General features: G+C 39.6%; 1 protein-coding gene across 3 annotated transcripts in view; it reads right to left on the bottom strand.

Annotated features, from left to right (window-relative positions):
* The window catches only part of TMOD3 (tropomodulin 3), an 87,022-nt gene that overhangs the window by 35,832 nt on the left and 30,556 nt on the right, over positions 1 to 20,634 (bottom strand). For all 3 annotated transcript variants that reach the window (XR_014259152.1, XM_082448031.1, XM_082448032.1), the window contains 2 exons: positions 11,889 to 12,082; positions 6,205 to 6,361 (listed from right to left, as the gene is read on the bottom strand). Coding sequence is in view for 2 of the 3 variants with exons in the window: in XM_082448031.1 (XP_082304157.1) it covers positions 6,205 to 6,361; positions 11,889 to 12,014 (283 nt within the window). In the remaining variant the exon portion in view is untranslated. The remainder of the gene's footprint in view (positions 1 to 6,204; positions 6,362 to 11,888; positions 12,083 to 20,634) is intronic.

Below are 20,634 nucleotides of genomic sequence, written 5' to 3'. Positions count from 1 at the left end.
AACAATCCATCAGGCTAACTCCTCACCCCAAAGGAGTAGTGAGTGAATCATTCAAAAGATACAGTGACCAGTCTCCAAAGGAGATGCCTGCATCTGCATGACTAATTTAAATAGCCCACTCTACATATCAGTGCCTGATAAGACCACTTTTTAGAGGTATATAAAGGACATTTAGAATTTATGAGATTTGAGTACAAAAATAGAGCCAGTCTTTATCTTGAATTTAGTGGAAACCAACTGCACACTCGCAGTTACATAATCCTGCTGATTTAGGCAGTTTATAACTATGATCCTTCTGGTTTAAGGAATCAAGTCTGCCTTTCCTCCAAAAAGAAATCATGTACTCAGAAAGATGAGGGAAGCATCTTTCAGAAGAGTGACTATAGTAAGTTTTCTGGAAGGCTAAGGTAACTGTGAATAAGTAATCTAGAAAGTATATGAGAACTCTTAGTTTAAGGCAATCTGGTTAAATTCACCTTTAGTAAACAGAGCAGGGCCTAGGAGATTCTTGGGAAGAAAACCCAAGGGCATTCCTCTATCCAGGAGAGGAAGGGAAACCACCAGAAAGAATAGATGGCTCTACCCCAAGGGCCAACTGGGAGCACAGGCGTGATCTTCAAGGAGGGGAGGAGCCCAACTTAGGAGTGTCAGTGGCTCGAAGGGAGGGATTCTTTGGTGGTGCACAGGAGAGAGTGTACAAGGTGCATCAGGCTCTAGTCTATGAAATAAGGGACAATGAGGGGAAAAAAAGTCTTAGGCTAGGTAAGGGTAAAGTGTGATGTTCGACGTGGGGAGGAAGACTCCTGGCAAAGCAAAGCAAAATGAGAGTCAGTAAGAAGTATTACAAACTGGGCCCAATTATTTCTCTAAGTGTCAAATCCATGGCAAGGCTCTGAGCCTTATCTATCCTGGAGACAGAATATTCAAGATATGTAAAAATATGATGAGAAATAATAACCAGTCAGAACTCTGCATTTTCACCATTCTCAGGAATGAGAAAGAGCTGGATGAATACTCTCCTTCACCCTTGGTCTATGCCTCAGTTACATCTTCTGCAACATTTCAAGGAGAAAGAGGTAAAAAGCTTCCCAAAAGTTTAATATTATATCTTCAAGTAAAAGGAACATTATATTGCAATTATGTTATTGTTTTAATTTTCTTAAACATTTAGTTTCTCAACATTTTGAACATAGTAGGCTCATAGCAAAGACATTTCCATTAATCTCTACCAAGATTACTTGATACCATGATACCATTCCTACCATGAGCTTGTTAGATTTAGATGAACTTAACAGATGTATATTGTGGATTCTACTGTAAACAATGCACTTAAAAACAATCCTTAATACATCTTTTGTCAGCTGTGCCTTATTAGCTGCCTAATACCTTCTTTTTTGCTGTCAACAAAATTGCAGTTATTAAAAGCGGAACATTTATTACTGTAGGACAAAATGTTCCCAAAATGCATCGAAGACATAATGCCTTGAATTTCACCTAATTAGGATGAATTCCTCCTTCTCAGATGTTGACATATGCTTTTAATTCTGTAAAATGTACAATTATAAACAACCATTTCACAAATCACAAAATGAAATTACTAATATATCTCTGTATAACAACCCTCAAGTGTTCTTACTCTGTAGGTCTTTTCAAGGCATTCTGAGATGACCTAGAAAGATAAAATTTGGCATGAGTGTATAGCTTTTGTTCATGGTCAAAAAGAAAAATCATGAAATGTCCAATTTTTAGTTTTATGGGGATTCCCTTTTGTCATACCAGTTCTGTATAATTTTAGCTCCAGAAAGAGTGTGTCTTTAAGTTAAAAAATAACAAGTATAATTAATCATCATCATTTAGTCTCAGAATATAAGAAAGTAGTTGCATAACTATTCCTTTTAGTGGTTCCCAATTTTTCTTTTAAAAGAGAATTGGGTAGTCATCTTTAAAAATAATTTACAATAAGAGATCCCTATGAGATTCTGGCATATAACTTGAAAGGAGTTCAAGGAACTGAGTGAATCGCTGTAGCATTCCCTGGTACAGAAAACTAATACTGCCATTGGGGACTGAACTCTGAAACCAGTCATCTTAGTATGAAAAACGATTTAGTTTAGAGAACAATGGCACATTTCACAGATTCTCACTAGTGTGAGTACACCAAAACAGTAAAATGCTTTTATTTCTTAACAGGTTTGCAAACTGTTTTAAGAAGAACCAGGAGAAACTCTTCTGTCTGGGAAGGCATCCTCCATCTGAAAGTCTATCTCCTGTGAAATAAGCCATTAAGTAAGAAACCTGGGACTCAACCCAGGTGTTCAGCTAAAGGGTCATTGGAGAGGCAGCTTAAAAAAACAAGCTTCTGAATTCTCAGAGCTAAGGAGGGGATTCACATTTAGCTTGATTGGAAGGTATGCTAATACGATGTAGATGAATTATTCTGAGGATCTTCTGGAATGTGATCAAAATCTTGGGGATGAGACCCAAAGAAAGGAAGGCATATTAGTGACTACGAATAACCAAGGCCAACCAATTTAAGGATGAGCTCCAGGGTGGCTTTAAGAAGCCGAGAGCCGTCTTTCAGCTATATTTCAAAACAGAGCTCTGGAACCAAAGTTCTCCAATTGTTGAAGGTAAACTTGCCCTTCTTCATGTCTACAATACTGTAACATGGCTTTTAAGGCCTGGCCTGAGGAACATGCACATAGAGGGCCCATAAATAAACCCATGCAGCTATGGTCAACTCATCTATGACAAAGGGGGCAAGAATATACAATAGAGAAAAGACAGTCTCTTCAATAAGTGGTGCTGGGAAAACTGGACAGCTACATGTAAAAGAATGAAATTAGAACATTCTCTAACACCATATACAAAAATAAACTCAAAATGGATTAAATACCTAAATGTAAGACCTGAAACCATAAACTCCTAGAAGAAAACATAGGCAGAACACTCTTTGACATAAATCTTAGTATTTTTTTGGATCTGTCGCCTAAGGCAAAAGAAAAGCAAAAATAAACAAACGGGACGTAATTAAATTTAAAAGCTTTTTGCACAGCAAAGGAAACCACTGACTAGACGAAAAGACAACCTACTGAATGGGAAAAAATACTTGCAAATGATATGACTGATAAGTGGTTAATACCCAAAATATATAAACAGCTCATAAAACACAACATCAAAAAAACAAACAACCTGATTAAAAAATGGGCAGAAGACCTAAAGAGATATTTTTCCAAAGACAAATAGATGGCCAACAGGCACATAAAAAGGTGCTCAATGTCATAATCACCAGAGAAATGCAAATTAAAACCACAATGAGATATCACCTCACACCTGTCAGAACAGCTATCATCAAAAAAACCCACAAATAACAAAAGTTGGTGAGGACGTGAAGAAAAGGGAACCCTTGGTGGGAATGTAAATTGATGCAGCCGCAGTGGAGAACAGTATGGAGGTTCCTCAAAAAACTAAAAATAGAACTACCATATGATCCAGCAATTCCAGTCCTGTGTATACATCTGAAGAAAACAAAAACGCTAATTCAAAAAGATACATGAACCCAATGTTCATGGCAGCATTATTTACAATAGCCAAGATATGGAAGCAACCTAAGCATCCAACAACAGACAAACGGATAAAGAAGACGTGGTATGTATGTACAATGGAATAGTACTCAGCCATTAAAAAGAATGAAATTTTGCCATTTGCAACAACATGGATGGACTTGGATGGTATTATGCTTAGTGAAATAAGTCAGACAGAGAAAGACAAATACCGCATGTTATCACTTATATGTGGAATCTAAAAAATAAAACACACTGGTGAATACAACAAAAAAGAAACAGACTCACAGATATAGAAAACAAACTAGTGGTTACCAGGGGGAGAGAAAAGGGGGCGGGGGCAAAATAGGGATAGGGTTTAAGAGGTACAAACCACTATGTATAAAATAAATAGGCTAGGGACTTCCCTGGTGGTCCAGTGGGTAAGACTCCAAGCTCCCAATGCAAGGGGCCTGGGTTTGATCCCTGGTCAGGGAACTAGATCCCGCATGCATGCCGCAACTACGAGTCCACATGCTGTAACTAAAGATCCCACGTGCCGCAACTAAGACCCGGCGCAGCCTAAATAAATAAATATTTTAAAATAAATAAATAAATAGGCTACAAGGATATACTGTACAGCACAGGGAATATAGCTAATATTTTATAATAACTAAATATAAAAACTAAAAACTAAATAACCTTTAAAAATGTGAATCACTGGGTTGTATACCTGAAACTTATAAATGGTACATCAACTATACCTCAATTTTTACAAAAAGGAATGAATGAATAAATAAATCTCTCTGTCTCTCTCTACACACACACACACATACCCTTTTGGTTCTATTTCTCTGGAGAACCCTAATACAAGTATCTAAGGTAGTGATTCTCAACTAGAGATAAGGGGAAGTGGGGTCGATAAGAAGAGCAGAGGGGTTGGGGATGATAATTTTGAAAAGGCATGGGCAGACCTTGTGGAATAATACCTACTCAAAAGCCATTCACAACCTTCGTCTATTACAGAGGTGGGAATACTAAAATGAATTTTCCACCTTCCCCTGCAGCTAAGGGATAGTCATGTAACAGAGTTGTGGCCAGAAGGGCTTCCTTCCCAAATAAAAAGCTAAAGCCTTACTAGGAGAAAGCGCTATGCTCTAACCATTCTCCCCGCCTGGCCTAGTAAGGATTCAGATGTAAAAACAGTGCCTGGAAGAGCTGAAGATCAACTCTACTGCTGCCACCACTCCCCAGTGTTCCATGAACAGCATTTTAAATAGAAGTGAAAGCAGAATCTGGCTTCTTAGGCCAACCTGTATTGAAAGCTGAGAAATTTAACCTACTTCATGTTAAATGTTATTATATAGACAGCTTTTTAAATTATAGCTGTACTCTTTCTCCACTGAGGCTAGCTAAGGTCAAAATCTGCAATGGGGGTCTTCCTTGGTGGCACAATGGTTACTAATCTGCCTGCCAAAGTAGGGGACACGGGTTCGATCCCTGGTCCGGGAAGATCCCACATGCCGCGGAGCAACTAAGCCCGTCTGCCACAACTACTGAGCCTGCGCTCTAGAGCCTGCAAGCCACAACTACTGAGCCCATGTGCCACAACTACTGAAGCCCTCACACCTAGAGCCCGTGCTCTGCAACAAGAGAAGCCACTGCAATGAGAAGCCCGTGCACCGCAACAAAGAGTAGCCCCCGCTTGCCGCAACTAGAGAAAGCCTGAGTACAGCAATGAAGACACAACACAGCCAAAAATAAATAAATAAATAAAATAAATTAAAAAACAAAAAATCTGCAATGGGAAGGACTTGGACTAGAAGAATTTCCTGAAAGTAATGATTTTGAAGCACTGACAATTAGAATTATAATGGTTATGGATCACTGAATTAATAAGGAAGGCTGTAGGGTAAGAGTCTTTGAAAATATGTCCTGAATTTTCTTATGGCATTCCACTTTAAAGACAGGAGTTAGAAATGAGTGGCACTTTGACATCACTGCATTTTGTAATACAGTAGTGCATTTAAAATTTTACCTCAGTACACTTTTAATATTTGTTACAGCTGAGAACTAAAGAATTCTAAAGAGAACTAAAAATCACTGTGTAATAAAACCTCACTAACAAATCATTAACAAGGAACTTACTGGCCAAGTCGGTGAATGTAAAGAAAGTGCCCAAATTACCTAATAATTTTTTTTAATTTATTTATTTATTTATTTTTGGCTGTGTTGGGCCTTCGTTGCTGTGCACTTGCTTTCTCTAGTTGTGGCGAGCGGGGGCTACGCTTCGCTGCAGTACATAGGCTTCTCATTGCAGTGGCTTCTCTTGTTGCAGAGCACAGGCTCTAGGCGTGCAGGCTTCAGTAGTTGTGGTTCGTGGGTTCTAAAGTGCAGGCTCAGTAGTTGTGGCACACGGGCTTAGCTGCTCCGCAGCACATGGGATCTTCCCAGACCAGGGCTCGAACCCGTGTCCCCTGCGTTGGCAGGAGGATTCTTAACCACTGTGCCACCAGGGAAGTTCCCTAATAATTTTTAAAGTCAACAGTATCATATGTTTGAGGCTATCAATGATGCACCTCTAAAAATATTTTCTCCAGTCCTACCTGTAAGCAGAAAAATCAAGTGCTGTCAAATAATGACTTCAAAATTCTGTGCTTACCTTTTTTTTCTCCAGTGTAGGGCACATAGTCTTCCCTGTCCTTATGCTCCAAAGCTTCCTTTTCCAGATATGAAAGGAGGTGATCTCTATCAAATGGCCCTGTGGCAGACTTTGATGTCTGGTTCTTCTGCCGGAACCCTGCAGGCAGAAGGGCATTCTGCCAAAGAGAATGAATCAGCCATTATGACCAGCAAGAATGCCAATGCTATATACGTCCAGATGTTACCATCTAAGAAAGATTTATAGACTAGAATGGGATGTAGGCATTAAAGACTTCATTACAGGGTTTTAGGGCAGCAACATAAAAGTGTTCCAAACAAAGTTTTTTAAAATTAGGTAGAATTCACTTACATTATTATTAAAATAGGCACATGCACCTTTTCTTCAGAAAGTATTCTACTAGCAGGAAACACCCTTTACTTTTAAGTATCCTGGGACAGTAATGAAAAATAGTTTGTAATGCTTAATAACAGCTCAGCATATATGTAAACATAGAAAAGAATTCCATTGCAAAAGAATGTTAAGGGGAGGGGGTGGGGTGAGATGTGACAGGGTAAGAGAGTGTCATGGACATATATACACTACCAAATGTAAAATAGATAGCTAGTGGGAAGCAGCCACATAGCACAGGGAGATCAGCTCGATGCTTGGTGACCACCTAGAGGGGTGGGATGGGGAGGGTGGGAGGGAGGGAGATGCAAGAGGGAAGAGATATGGGAACATATTGTATGTGTATAACTGATTCACTTTGTCATAAAGCAGAAGCTAACACACCATTGTAAGGCAATTATACTTCAATAAAGATGTTTAAAAATATATATATATATTATTTTAATTTACTTTTGTGATCAGTATAGAAATTATTAAAGCAATTCTTTATTGAGAATCACAAAAAAAAAAAAAGAATGTTAAATGACTATATACATCATAGTCCTTCATAATGTCTGCTATTTCATCATAAAGACTTTCTCAGAAGAAAAACATGTGTATCATACAGTAGGGTATCAGGATATTAATGTTTACTTGTTTGTGTTTAAATGCAAAGGTTCAACTTCTATGTGTACGTATGTGTGTATACATCAGCACTAGGACGTATTTGCAGCAACCACTGTCATTGCTACTCAAGACACTCAGAGATTCTCACGGCAAGAGTTATATCCCTAGGTTTCCACCTGGGTACAGACTTTTTGAGTGCATGGAGTAACTGAGAGTGGGGGAGGGGTGAGAGGCAATGGACTAAAGTTGTCTCTTTTAGTCCCTACTCTGTATTTTCACTAAGCCCAGGAATAACAAGTGGTGACTAAACAATGTGAGGTGCATCTTTTTGCTAGTCAAAAACCGAAGAGGTGATACTACCTTGTCTCACAATTCCCAAGTATTCTTTGCTTTGAAAATGGGAGGCAGCCAGAAAAGTTACACAAAAGGGCCAACTCTGTTCTACAACACCTCACAATATTGGCAAGGATGCTGAATCTCCTAGGTGTTATAAGATCATTTTTCATTACAAAGAGTGATCTTATATGGATAATGATAATAAGAAATACTCATTTTATAACTAGAAAATATGGCACTTCAACTTTGGCCATTTGCTGAAATCCACAATATTTTCATAAAATTCGCCTTTGTGTTTTCCTCATGTAATGGTGTATGCATAACACAGAAAGCTCACCTATCAAGATGAAATACAAAAGAGGTTTTTCCTAACCATGCACCAAAAATGTTTCTACAACACAAAATTGTCTATAGGAATATAAAAAAGAAATACAAGATTTCTACCCTCAGACTTTGAAATCAAGACAAGACCTACACATGAAGAATCCATTCTCAACAAACCATCAAGTCCTATCCATTTTTACTTCCTAAAAAACTGTCTAACTTTTCTTCATCTCCAATACCATTACTTTGGTCTACACGATGATCCAAGCTGGGAGGGACTATTACATTAGCCTCCCAACTGGTCTCCCTGGATCAGTTGCTGATACTCTTCAACCTTCACTCCCACCCACCAAGGTTACCCTAGCCTCATCTCACACACCCTCTCCATTCTAACCACATCAGCCCTTGTTCCTCCCTTGTACGTGCCATATACTTCTTTCCCTGGAATGCTCTGTCCATCCTCTTTTGCAACTCATTTTTCAGACTGCAGCTCCATTCCCCCAAGGAAAACTTTTCCTGACCTCCCATTATATGCTCTTATATATGGCACGATTATTTGATTAATGTCTAATTCCTCACACTCCTACCAGACTATACATCATGAGGGCAAAGACCACATTTGTTTTGATCACTCTCATATTCCTAAGCCTAGCATAGTACCTGAGATCTATAGGTTGCCCCCCACCCCAATATTTACTGAATAAAGATTTGAGAATACTTTTAAAGAAAAATGCTCGTTAAGGCAAATTAATATAAGTTACTTTCCTTCACCATCAATAAGGCACATGTATACATACTGCTACTTCATGGTGGTAGCAATGGAGTTGCATTATACCACCTGCCTGTTCAAGCCCATGTCAAACATACAGGTTTTAGGGCTTCCCTGGTGGCGCAGTGGTTGAGAATCTGCCTGCCAATGCAGGGGACACGGGTTCGAGCCCTGGTCTGGGAAGATCCCACATGCCGCGGAGCAACTGGTCCCGTGAGCCACAACTACTTAGCCTGCGCGACTGGAGCCTGTGCTCCGCAACAAGAGAGGCCACGATAGTGAGAGGCCTGCGCACCGTGATGAAGAGTGGCCCCCGCTTGCCACAACTAGAGAAAGCCCTCGCACAGAAACAAAGACCCAACACAGCCAAAAATAAATAATTAATTAAATGATTAAATAAATAAATAATTAAATATTAAAAAAAAATACAGGTTTTAAATGATATGTTAGCTGGAATCCTGGCTCCTTAAATACAGTCTTTGACCACAAAATAAATGAGAGCTAACTGGCTTTGGAGGCCATGAGCTAAGCTTTATTAGAAGCACACTTTAATCAAGAAAGTTAATGGATCATAATTACTTAACAAATAGATAAAAATCTCATTAAAATGACTGCCACTGAAAATTACATGCTTCTCCCTTGCAGTGGAATTTTGTTGTAATAATTTATTCCCAGTCTTAGAAACGAAAAAACTACCTTTTGCCTAGGCTGGCTGGCTGTCTTTTTGAGACAGAAGTTTTGAGAAAACACAGTAAGTTAGCAAATAAATATATTGAATGCAGCATAAGGAAAGTAAAACAGCCCTCCAAAATATAACAGAATAGCACCATATACAAACTTCACCTGCTCTTCTCTTATCTACCTTCTGAGACTTTGTAAGGTACAGTGTGTTCCTCTGGTTGAAGTAGCTGCTGCTGCCCTGGCCCTCTTGTCTCCCCTGTTCCTTTACTGAAACACTTTCCAGAAACTTCACCCAACGAGTGGCAAGCTGTCAGTAAACATCACTGTTCTTCTAGTCTCAACTAACAGTATCTGAGGTTGGGGGAGTTACAACTAGGGTTGGGGAGTCTGCAAAATACATCCAGAAGTTAGAACCCAAGCCTCCCCATAAAAGAAGCAGGCCATGGATTTCCAAAGAAGAAAATATAAGCCATCAGCTTTTAGACCTATAAAGCACGAGTTAAAGGGGACTCACTGTAGTTTAACAGAAGGACCACTAGACTCTGCCAGGGATCAATCAGGTAGTAAAGGATCTAGTCTCAGTTCTTTCCCTAATTGTAATAACTGAGGCAAGTCACCTAACTTTTGTTTTCCATCTGTGAAACAGAGGGCAAGCGCTAGATCAGTGTTTCTCAACCAGGGGTGTTTTCATCCCCCAGGGGACAACTGGCAATATCTGGAAACATTTTTGATTGTCACAGTTGGGGGGAGGGCATATTAATCACTTTTTAAATTTTCTGTATTTTATGATGCTTTGACATCTTGGGGGCCTTGCTAATCCTGGAAAGACTGCCCCTCCCAGGGCTAACTAATTCCTAGGGATAGCAAACAACTCCCCCCAGCCCCTGCCATGTGCCTCTCATGTGAAAACCAACCAATCCAGAGCCCACACCCCCGACCACCTCTTTCATCTTTCACACACAAAGCCAATACTTCCCCTGCCCTAAACTGCCCAGGGCCAGGCACTGGACAACGAGAGACCACTCCTGTAGCCCAGAGCCACTGAAATTATTCAAACTATCCAATTCTAAACTTGCTCAAATCTGTCCACCCTGTCTCACCTTTTCCTTCCCTTGGAAACCACAATAAAAGTTCTGGGCCACACTTGCTCCTCACTCCTACCTCCTGACCAACCCAATTGCTCCCCCATGTGGCCCTGCAGGGCTTGGTGCACCTCCTGCTGTTGGGAACTGAAAGTAATAAACTCTTCTTTCAAGGAAGTTTCCATGTATGGTATCCTATCAGACCTGATTAAAACAGAATCCCAGGTACATTTTAAACCAGGAGGGTATGCTATTAGTATGTTGTGAGTAGAGGCCAGGGAAGCTGCAAAACACCCTACAACGCACAGGACAGCCCCACAGCAAAGAATTATCCAGCCCCAAATGTCAGCAGCGCCAGGGTTGAGAAACCCTGGACCAGATGAACTCTTATGCTCCTACTATTTGATTCAAATAGGTCTGATAGGTTGAATTGCCTGGAGCAGATACTGCTGTAACCTGCAAAACAGCACTGTTATTCTGAGTTACCCCACAGACTTAGGTGCACTGAAAAATCTTCCTTATAGTAACAATTATGGTTAAGGGATTTGATCAGTGGTATTGACACATTACCCAAGTGCTAAAGTAATGCTGAGAAAAGGGGTGTAATTCTCAACATAAATTAGAAAACCTTCTAGCAGGAAATAAATGTGTGGTAGTGACATGAACACTTTCATAAAACAAACTCTTACCACAGTCCTTAAAAGGCACTAAAAGTCAATGTCTTGTCATAATAAAATGTGGTAAAGAAAAGCAGCCTAGCAAATAGCCACTACCTTCAGATCAAGGAGGCACAACCTTAGTGTTCTCCCCTCACTGCCTCCCAGCCGCACACGCCCTGCTGCAACAACCGCTCCAAACATACCAGGGATTAACAATTCCAGGGTCAAGGGTCTCCACCTTAGCCTTATGTAATGCATAAGGTAAGCAACAGCCATTTTGCAAAATAAAACATATATTCATATATTCAGTTCTGCTCTACATGGTTTGCAGTATTGCCCAGAGTCTGCTTAGATCTACTCTACCAATAACTAGAAACTTTGATCCAATTTGGTCAGCATCTTTCAGAAAGGTAATAATTAGATTTAAGGTCATGAAGGACCCTCTAGAGACACTCTCTACACTGCAGCCATCCTGGTACAGAAGCCCTGAAGAGGCATAGAGGCTGGCGTATGTCAAAGAGCTAATAATCTGCCGCATTTTACCAAAAACATTCTTCCCAGCCCAGAGAGAAAAGATTTCTTAAAGGGAAGAAAATTTCAGGAGATGTTTGAAAATAAAAATGTTGGAGAAAATAGTTTACAACAGTCATGTCATTAGAGATACCAGGCAGAAGTGGGGGTACTGGAAAGGAGGCCAAAAGTTCATTTGGATAAAGAGGAGGAGGGGGATGGCAGTGTCAGGGAAAAGTCATGGAAAAGCTAACTGTTCAAAGGCAGCTACTTAGTATCAAAGGGTTTGAAAAATTATTTCATTTCTCTTTATTGTCTAGCACCTACCTCAGGGTCAAGATCATCCAGCACAGTTTCCAGTTGTTTCAGTTCTATTTCTGATAGATTCCCAAGGAGTTCATCTTCATCAACGTCCTTGTACTTTTCTAAGTCCTTCCGGAACGATAGTGCCATGGTTTGCAGTCACTTAATTTTTGCTATTCAGTACAGTCGGAAGTGATTTCTTATTTTTTTTCTTAAAGCTATGGAGAGAAGAAACAAAAACATTTAAAATATTAAGTCATCCCCACCTACTTAGATCTATTTTAGGTTAAATGAAATGTAATTTCCATGTGTCATATATTCTTTGACTACGTATCACACACTACCCTTGCCTATGAATCATTCAATGTCTTTACCTTTTGTCTTTTGTTGACAAAAAGCAACCAAACAAAAACAAAAAGCCACACTGGGAAAAAAGAGGGGGAGGAGAGAATAAAATTGAAATCCATTAAAACAGCTACTTGACAGAATTTAGATTCCTGATAACTGAGTTTTAGGGGGGAAGAACTTATAATATGTGCCAAAATATAATTTTTTCCATCAATTGCTTTCAAATGATTGCTACCAGAATACTTTGTTTAAGCACAGTATGTTTGAGGCATGCTTGTTTTCCTGTAAATTGCTTAGAACATTATTTTCTGACTCAATATTAATATAGGAGAGAGATTAATATGCTCTCCATGGGAGGAATGGCCATTGGAAAAAACATTTTTTGAGAAGGTTCATTTAAAAAAATTTTTTGCATTTTTTCTTCTAATTTATATTTTGTTGCATTATGAAAACAATACATTTATTTGGCAAAGTAATCTAGGTTACAAGTCGAAATAAAAGAAAATTCTGAAGAAAGTGCACTGATTATTTTTTAAATATGAAATATTAGATGTATTCTAACCAATACATACTAGCATTCTTATTAGGAAAAGGCATTTTTAAAGGAAAAAAACATAGCATTCTGAAAATGTTTCAGCAAAATACTCAAAACCATGCTGGGATATGTCATCCACTGACTGGCAAGATTAGTCAGGAGGGTCTGGTGGTAGGAAAGGACCTTCACCATTTCCTCACCATGTTCATCCCTCCCAAACAGCTATGAAGTGACTCAAAAAGCAGCATCTTTCCAGATATAGCAAGACTATTCTATAGGAAAAAAAAATACTTAAAGTAAGTACTGCAAAAAGCGTGAAGTAAAAATGAAGTATTTCTATAAATTCTAGCCATATATGTGGATCATTTGCCTCATAAAATGTTCCTATGTGAATAAGAAATAATCCTTAGACTTCCTGATTTCGCTAAATTTTTCTTGGCTGTAAAATGCCCAGTACTTCAAAGTTTGGATATACTTTCTACTCCCTTCTCCCAAGTTTTCCCAACTTAATATTTTAACTAATACATTTTCCTCCTCAAACTAGTAACATTTTATGGACCCTTTTATGTGTTTTCATCTCCTATGAAGACAGGAAGGTTCACCACAGGGGTCTGTCAGCTAGCAAGCATCTGGGACCAATAACAAGCAAATTAACAGAGCTGTGCTTATGCAGATGTTAAATTGCAGGCATTTTGTGTAACTGCCAAAGACAGGTCTGGCTTACACCTGTTCTACTGGCACTTCATTGGTTGAGCAGTTACTCTGGATTTTTTTCACTTTTTTGAACACATAATTATCATTGTTGTCATTACTAAGTTTGGTAAACATCCTTTGTATTTCCAACTTTAAGACAACAAGCTTACCAAGTATCCTGAGAGTGTATTTTCTCAATTAAAAATAATACAGTCTGAGGAGACGATTCAATAGAAGGTATCAGCACTTTCAAATATATTAACCGTAAAATGCAATTTTAAAGAAGGTGGCACAGGACTTCCCTGGTGGTGCAGTGGTTAAGAATCCGCCTCCCAATCCAGGGAACACAGGTTCAAGCCCTGGTCTGGGAAGATCCCACATGCCACTGAGCAACTAAGCCCATGTGCCACAACTACTGAGCCTGCGTGCTAGAGCCCGCGAGCCACAACTACTGAGCCCATGTGCCACAACTACTGAGGCCCACGTGCCTAGAGCCCGTGCTCCACAACAAGAGAAGCCACCACAATGAGAAGCCCGTGAACCGCAACGAAGAGTAGCCCCCGGTCGCCACAACTAGAGAAAGCCCGTGCACAAAAATGAGGACCCAACGCAGACATACATACATACATACATACATACACACATACATACATACATAATTCACTTTAAAAAAATAAAATAAAATAAAGAAGGTGGCAGGCAATGTTAGGAGAAAAAAATAAATAGAAGAACATTTTGAAAAAATACTCCCTTTATTAAAATACCAATAATATGGTATTTGAGACAGATAAGGGTAGGAAATTGATAAAAGTACATGAATAGGTACCATGAGTAATTACTTAGTTTTCACCATTTTTTAATGTTTGGACAATCAATCCAAAAAGTTTTTAATGTAGTTTAATATAATTTATTTTTGAGGTTTATAACATACAATAAAACCAACTTCTTGTTCAATAAATATTTCAAAGAAATACATATTAATTATTTTGAGCATCCCCTCACTTTACTCTCAAGTGTTCCAGTTTGGGCCATAAATTCAATGGTCATCCTACTAATAAGGTATTATAATGGGCAATATGATAGGAATGAGGTGTTAGGGGCAAAGGCAATGTTATATGCCACCCAGGGTCTATAGGTTTGGAACATGACATTCCTTAGAGTGACTAAACAGGTTACTCCAAGAGATGGCTCCTTATCCCAAAGTAAAATCTGTCACACAAAGCATGTTCATAGTATTGCTTAAAGATTGATAAAATGAACACCATGAACACACCACCCAGCCTCAGAAAGAAAACATTACTTTGTACTCTCATGTTCCCCTTTCCAGTTGCATCTCTTCCCCCAAAAGAAGTAGCCATTGTACTGAATTCTGAATTAATCATTCCCTTACTTTCTTTACAGTTTTACCTTAAATGTACATATCTTTAAACAGTTTTAGTTTTGCTATTTTTTGCACATATATATATGTATATATATGGACTCACACAGTATGTATCCTTCTGTGACTTGGTTTTTACACTCAGCATTGCTTTGAGTTCATGCTTAGAGCTGCACTTGTTTCATTTTCATGTCTATATCATATTCTGTTATATAAATGAACATCTGAATTACTTATAGTCTTTCCTACTCTATTTTTCTGCTGTTACCTATTTCCTGGTATACATGTGCAAGAGTTTCTCCAAGTTGTCCAAACCTAGGAATGGAATTGCTGGGAAAAGGGTATGGTATTACTCAAGTTTACTAGGTAATGTCAAACTGTTTTCAAAGTGGTTGTACCAATTCACATTCCTAGAAGATTCAATGCATGACAATTTCATGTTGCTCGTCCTTGCTGATTGTTGATATTATCAGTTATTGTGGGTTTTTTTGCCCATTCTGGTGGATGTGAAATGATATTTCATTGTGGTTTTAATTTGCATTTTGCTGAGTTATGATGAGGTTGAGTATCTTTTCATACGTTCTTGGCCTTAGTCACTTAGACATAGTGGTGTTCCTTAGTCTGTGAAGAATCTTTGCCCGTTTTTTTTTTAAATAAATTTATTTAGTTTATTTATTTTTGGCTGCGTCGGGTCTTTGTTGCAGCAAGTGGGGGTTATTCTTTGTTGCGGTGAGCGGGCTTCTCATTGCAGTGGCTTCTCTTGTTGCATAGCACAGGCTCCAGGCACATGGGCTTCAGTAGTTGTGGCAGGAGGGCTCAGTAGCTGTGGCTCCCGGGCTCTAGAGCGCAGGCTCAGTAGTTGTGGCGCACAGGCTTAGTTGCTCCGAGACATGTGGGATCTTCCCGGTCCAGGGCTCGATCCTGTGTCCCCTGCACTGGCAGGCAGATTCTTAACCACTGCGCCACCAGGGAAGCCCTCTTTGCCCATTTTTATATTGTGTTATCTTTTAAAAAAAAAATAGATGCTCTTTACTATATTCCGGATACTAATCTTGTCAGTTATATGTTAAAAATCTCTTCCATTTTCTTTTAACTCATTAGTTTATTAAGGTATTTCTAGGGGGAAACATATCAAAGTGTTTTTCATTTAATTATCTAAGGAATTTACTTCTTTGGCTTGTTTTTTCCTTTTCAAAGCAATGGAAAGGCATTTCCTTCAAGTTCGGATTATGAAATCTTGCCAAGAACTTCCAGGTACTACACCAGAGCTTCCCAGAAGCTTCAATTCTGCTTCAGTAGAAAGCAACCAACTGCTGCTCATCCTACCTAATGCTGCTCAAAACTCACCACAAGTGTTCACATTCTCAGAGTCTCTAACTTGATTGTTACCTTCCCTCTCAACTCTCATCCTTCACTGAGGATTATCTGTGTGCTGACAATGTGCCAAGTATTAGCAAGAGAAGCTCAGAACTCCTTAAGAAGGGAAGCTCTGGAAGCCGTGCTTTGCTCTGCTTTCTGTCCCATGGATAACATGTCCTCTCTTGCTTGTCCTCTGACACCTGTATATCAGAAGGGGAACAAATTCTGAATGGTTTCAACCAGTGTGCTAGAAAAGTATCTTAAATCTACACTGGGTCTACAGGAACTTTTTTTAATCCCCAAGCTAATGTAAAATACATTTCATAAAAATACACTTCATAATCTACAGAGCACAGGAATAGATTTTTTTAAGCATAATATACTCAGTCTTTTTTTTTTTTTTCTAAAGGTTGTATATAAGCAAAAGTTAGTTTTGCTAGATAAGTCAGGTAAACTTTCAGGCGGATGTAGAAAATCTTTTAACTTGAAATTCTGGTATGATCAGACTGTTTAATTCTCCATCCTTAACTCACTTTTTAGAGCAGTGGTTTTCATGTTTTAGACTGAATCAGAACCCCCTGGAGGGCTTGTTAGGACACCACCCCTGGGCCCCACCCCCAGTTTCCTGATTGAATAGGTCTAGGGTAGGGCCAAAAATCTGCATTTTTAACCAGCTGCCAGGTGGTGCTGATACAGCCGGTCAGGAACTAGGCTTTGAGAAGCACTGCTCTAGAGGAACTGACTTCATAAATTTGTAAATTCTGACAACTAGGTCTCACATTCTTGTGGCAGTCTATCTTGCCCTACTCACAGGCTGAAGAACTTTGTTAAAATAGTCCCCAAAGTCTATGACAACTGTTGCCATGGTACGCTTTCCTTTTCACTCTGCCACTGCTTCACTGGATTTCAGTTAGCGGAGGCAATACCGAGGAACAGAAGGAAACTCCTGGAGTATTCTGGGCCAAAAGCTTTCATTCCATTAACCAACTTCCTTTTCGTGTATTACTAGTCTCTAGAATCCTCCTTACTTTTCACACAAGACTTTCAGGACCCTGCTAATTTTCAGGTGGATTCTTCTATTTAGATACTTTTTAAATAGCTGTATTCTAGATCTTTGGGATCACTTTAAATGAAGCACTGTTGTGAGATTTCAGATGTCATATTTACATTTATATTTATCATTGCATCAGCACCAGGTAGACCTGCCTTAATTGTTCTAAACTAATACAGAGGCAGTCTTAATACCTAAATGATGCATTTGCACAAAATGGAGACACAGCACTACGTAACCAAAGGTTTCTCTGAGATTCAAACATAGAAAAATAGTAGAAGGGGACTTCCCCGCTGGTCAAAAATCCATCTTCCAATGCAGGGGACGCAGGTTCGATCCCTGGTCAGGGAACTAAGATCCCACATGCCACGGGGCAACTAAGCCCAAGTGCTGCAACTACTGAGCCCATGCGCCTCAACTACAGAGCCCGTCTCAACTACAGAGCCCACGCACTCTGGAGCCCAAGCACCACAATTAGAGAGAGAAAAACCCACATGCCACAACTAGAGAGAAGCCCACACACCGCAACGAAAGATACAGCATCCTGCAACGAAGATCCCGCGTGCTGTAACTAAGACCCGATGCAGCCAAAAATAAAAAAATAAATAAAATTTTAAAAAATCTGTATAAAAAAGAAAAATAGTAGAAGAGCTATACCTGTACATGGTAGATGGTCAGAGAGGCACAGTGAACTCAAAGAGAACTTCTACTGAAGCAGTCGGTACCATATTCCCATCGACGGCAATTTAGTTCTTGCAAAAATAATTAACACTAGGATCCACAATAATTTTTTAAGAGAAATACTTCTCTATTTAACCAATCTCCACTTATTTTCCTTCAGTTCACATTTTTTTATAGAGTAAGGTCTTGACACTGACTATTAAGAAAAAAACCTGAAATTACGTGATTCAAAGTTGCATTCTCTCAAAATATGAGGTGTTAACCCCCATTTCCTCACTATTTCAACAGGGCAGGCTCAGAGTTCAGCCTCTTATCTGTTCTCTCTTAAATGCACACATGTGATCATGTTGTTCTCTAGTTCAAAAATCTAAAATAGACTCATAGTACCTTCAACGGGGTTAGGCAAAGTACAGTGTCAGTGGGCCAAACTCGGCCTGCTGCCTATGGCTGTAAATAACGTTTTACTGGAAGATAGTCCCATTCATTCACTTACGTATTGTCCATGGCTGCTTTTGTGCTACAATGGCAAAGTTGAATAAATGCAACAGAGACCCATATGGTCTGTAAAACCTGAACTATTTACTATCTGGCCCTTCACAGAAAAAGTTTGCCAAGCCCTGACCTACAAGATAAAGTCCAAATTCCTCAGCATGAGATAACGTAGTTCACAACCAGCACCCAGCTAGCTTTCTATTATATTATCTCCGGCTGCTCACCATCACATAGCCTATAGGCCAAATAGGCCCCAAAGCTTTAGGTCTCTATGCTGTTTGCTTATTTCGTTCCCTCTCTCCACAATGCATGCACTCTTTCTCATTTACCTCTGCCCTCAAACCCCTACATATTCTTCAAGGCCTAGCTAAAATGTCATACATATCTTCCCTGAAATTTTCCCTGCTCTCCGTTTGATTGGACCCCCAGGAAAGATTAGTATCTTCAACTGATAAGATCAACATACGATAAGAGAATGTTTCCCAAAAAAGTAGATAGAACAAATGACTATAGCATGATGGTAACACAACCATGGAAAGTAGGCAGTAAGCAGGCAAATAAAAGAAAATGGGGGGCTTCCCTGGTGGCGCAGTGGTTGAGAGTCTGCCTGCCAGTGCGGGGGACGCGGGTTCGAGCCCTGGTCTGGGAAGATCCCACATGCCGCGGAGCAACTGGGCCTGTGCGCCACAACTACTGAGCCTGCGCGTCTGGAGCCTGTGCTCCGCAACAGGAGAGGCCGTGATAGTGAGAGGCCCGCACACCGCGATGAAGAGTGGCCCCCACTTGCCGCAGCTGGAGGAAGCCCTCGCACAGAAACGAAGACCCAACACAGCCATAAATAAATAAAATTTTTTAAAAAATGTAAATTGTGAAAAAAAAAAAAAAGAAAATGGGGTTCATTAAGCAAGATTTGGCCGTGTTCATGAAGTACAAGGGAGGCATGATATCCTGACCAGCAGATGTGATTAGCTGGTTCCCACTGCAGTTATATGTCCCATATGAAGAAGCATCAGATGGCCAATGCCTGATGTCATTCGACATTTACATCACTCAACTCCCCTTACTCCTCTCCATGCTCACCAAGTAATCTTCTAATTAAAACTTGGCTATTCATGTAGTTTTCCTCACTGTAAATTAATAAACTGATGTTTTGACTTATGCACCAGTCTTTTATGAGTGTGGTTAGTATGGGTCACTTTTTAAGAAATTAGGCACCTATTGGTGGTTTGAAATCAGGTCTCTGCAAAAGCAAAGCTGAGGACCATCACATGAAATCCTATCCCAAAGATGGCTGGCCAGCTACTCCTAAAGACACCCTCTATCTCATGTCAAACCAACAATGACAGTGTATTAGGTCATCTTCTGTCTCTCTTGCTGGACACTGTAAGCCCCTTGAAGAAGAGAGATTCTCTTCTAGATCTCATTTCTTACTGGGTTGCCATCACCAGGTGCAGTACGTGGTTACACATAGTTAAGCCAAATTTGATTTAATTGGATCATATATTAGTCTCTCCTTTTCCTTCTTTGGTAGTTCCCTCTACCTGCCCCAGATATCTAGTATCCCTCTTGCTCCCTCACTCTATTTCCCTTATCACAACTAAAAAGGCACTGATAATCAGTCCTTGATACTTCTGCTAATCCTTTATAGCCTCTGCATTGTTCATCTTTTCTTCCCTCAGTGTCAAACCATTTTGGCTCAGAGTTCTCTGCTGTCTAATCTTCCCTAGTTAAAACAAAAGAAAAACATCTGATTATCAGTCACCAGACCTCTGAAATTAAATACATGCCCTGATGATGATTTGATTTTCTTTTGAGTAGAAATGAATTTCCTCCTTGGGAGATACCAAGCCTCACTCTTCAGATGTGCTGGGCTTAAGACTGCGTGTCTTTTCCTCACTGGCTTCTCCTAGGACCCCTGGGTACTGAACCAACCTGACCCGCCAGATCAGAAATGTCTTTTTTTCTGTCACAAGATTCCCAGGTGATTATTTGTTTTCCAATATATTTACTGTTCATTCAACGAATATTTTTGAACATCTTCTGTACCAGGAATTGACTTGTTCCAGACAATAGGCATAAGCAGTATACAAGACAGACAAGTTCCTTGCTCCAGTTTATTTTAAAGGTGGTGGAAAGACAAAAAACAATGAACAAAAAACCAAGGTAATAACAGATAGCAATAAACATGATAAGGAAAAACCCAGGACAATGCTATAGGAGAAGTGAGGGTCAG

The sequence above is a fragment of the Balaenoptera physalus genome (assembly GCF_965194825.1).
Source record: "Balaenoptera physalus genome assembly, chromosome: 2".
Lineage (NCBI taxonomy): Eukaryota > Metazoa > Chordata > Mammalia > Artiodactyla > Balaenopteridae > Balaenoptera > Balaenoptera physalus.
This window is presented reverse-complemented; position numbering and strand designations above follow the sequence as displayed.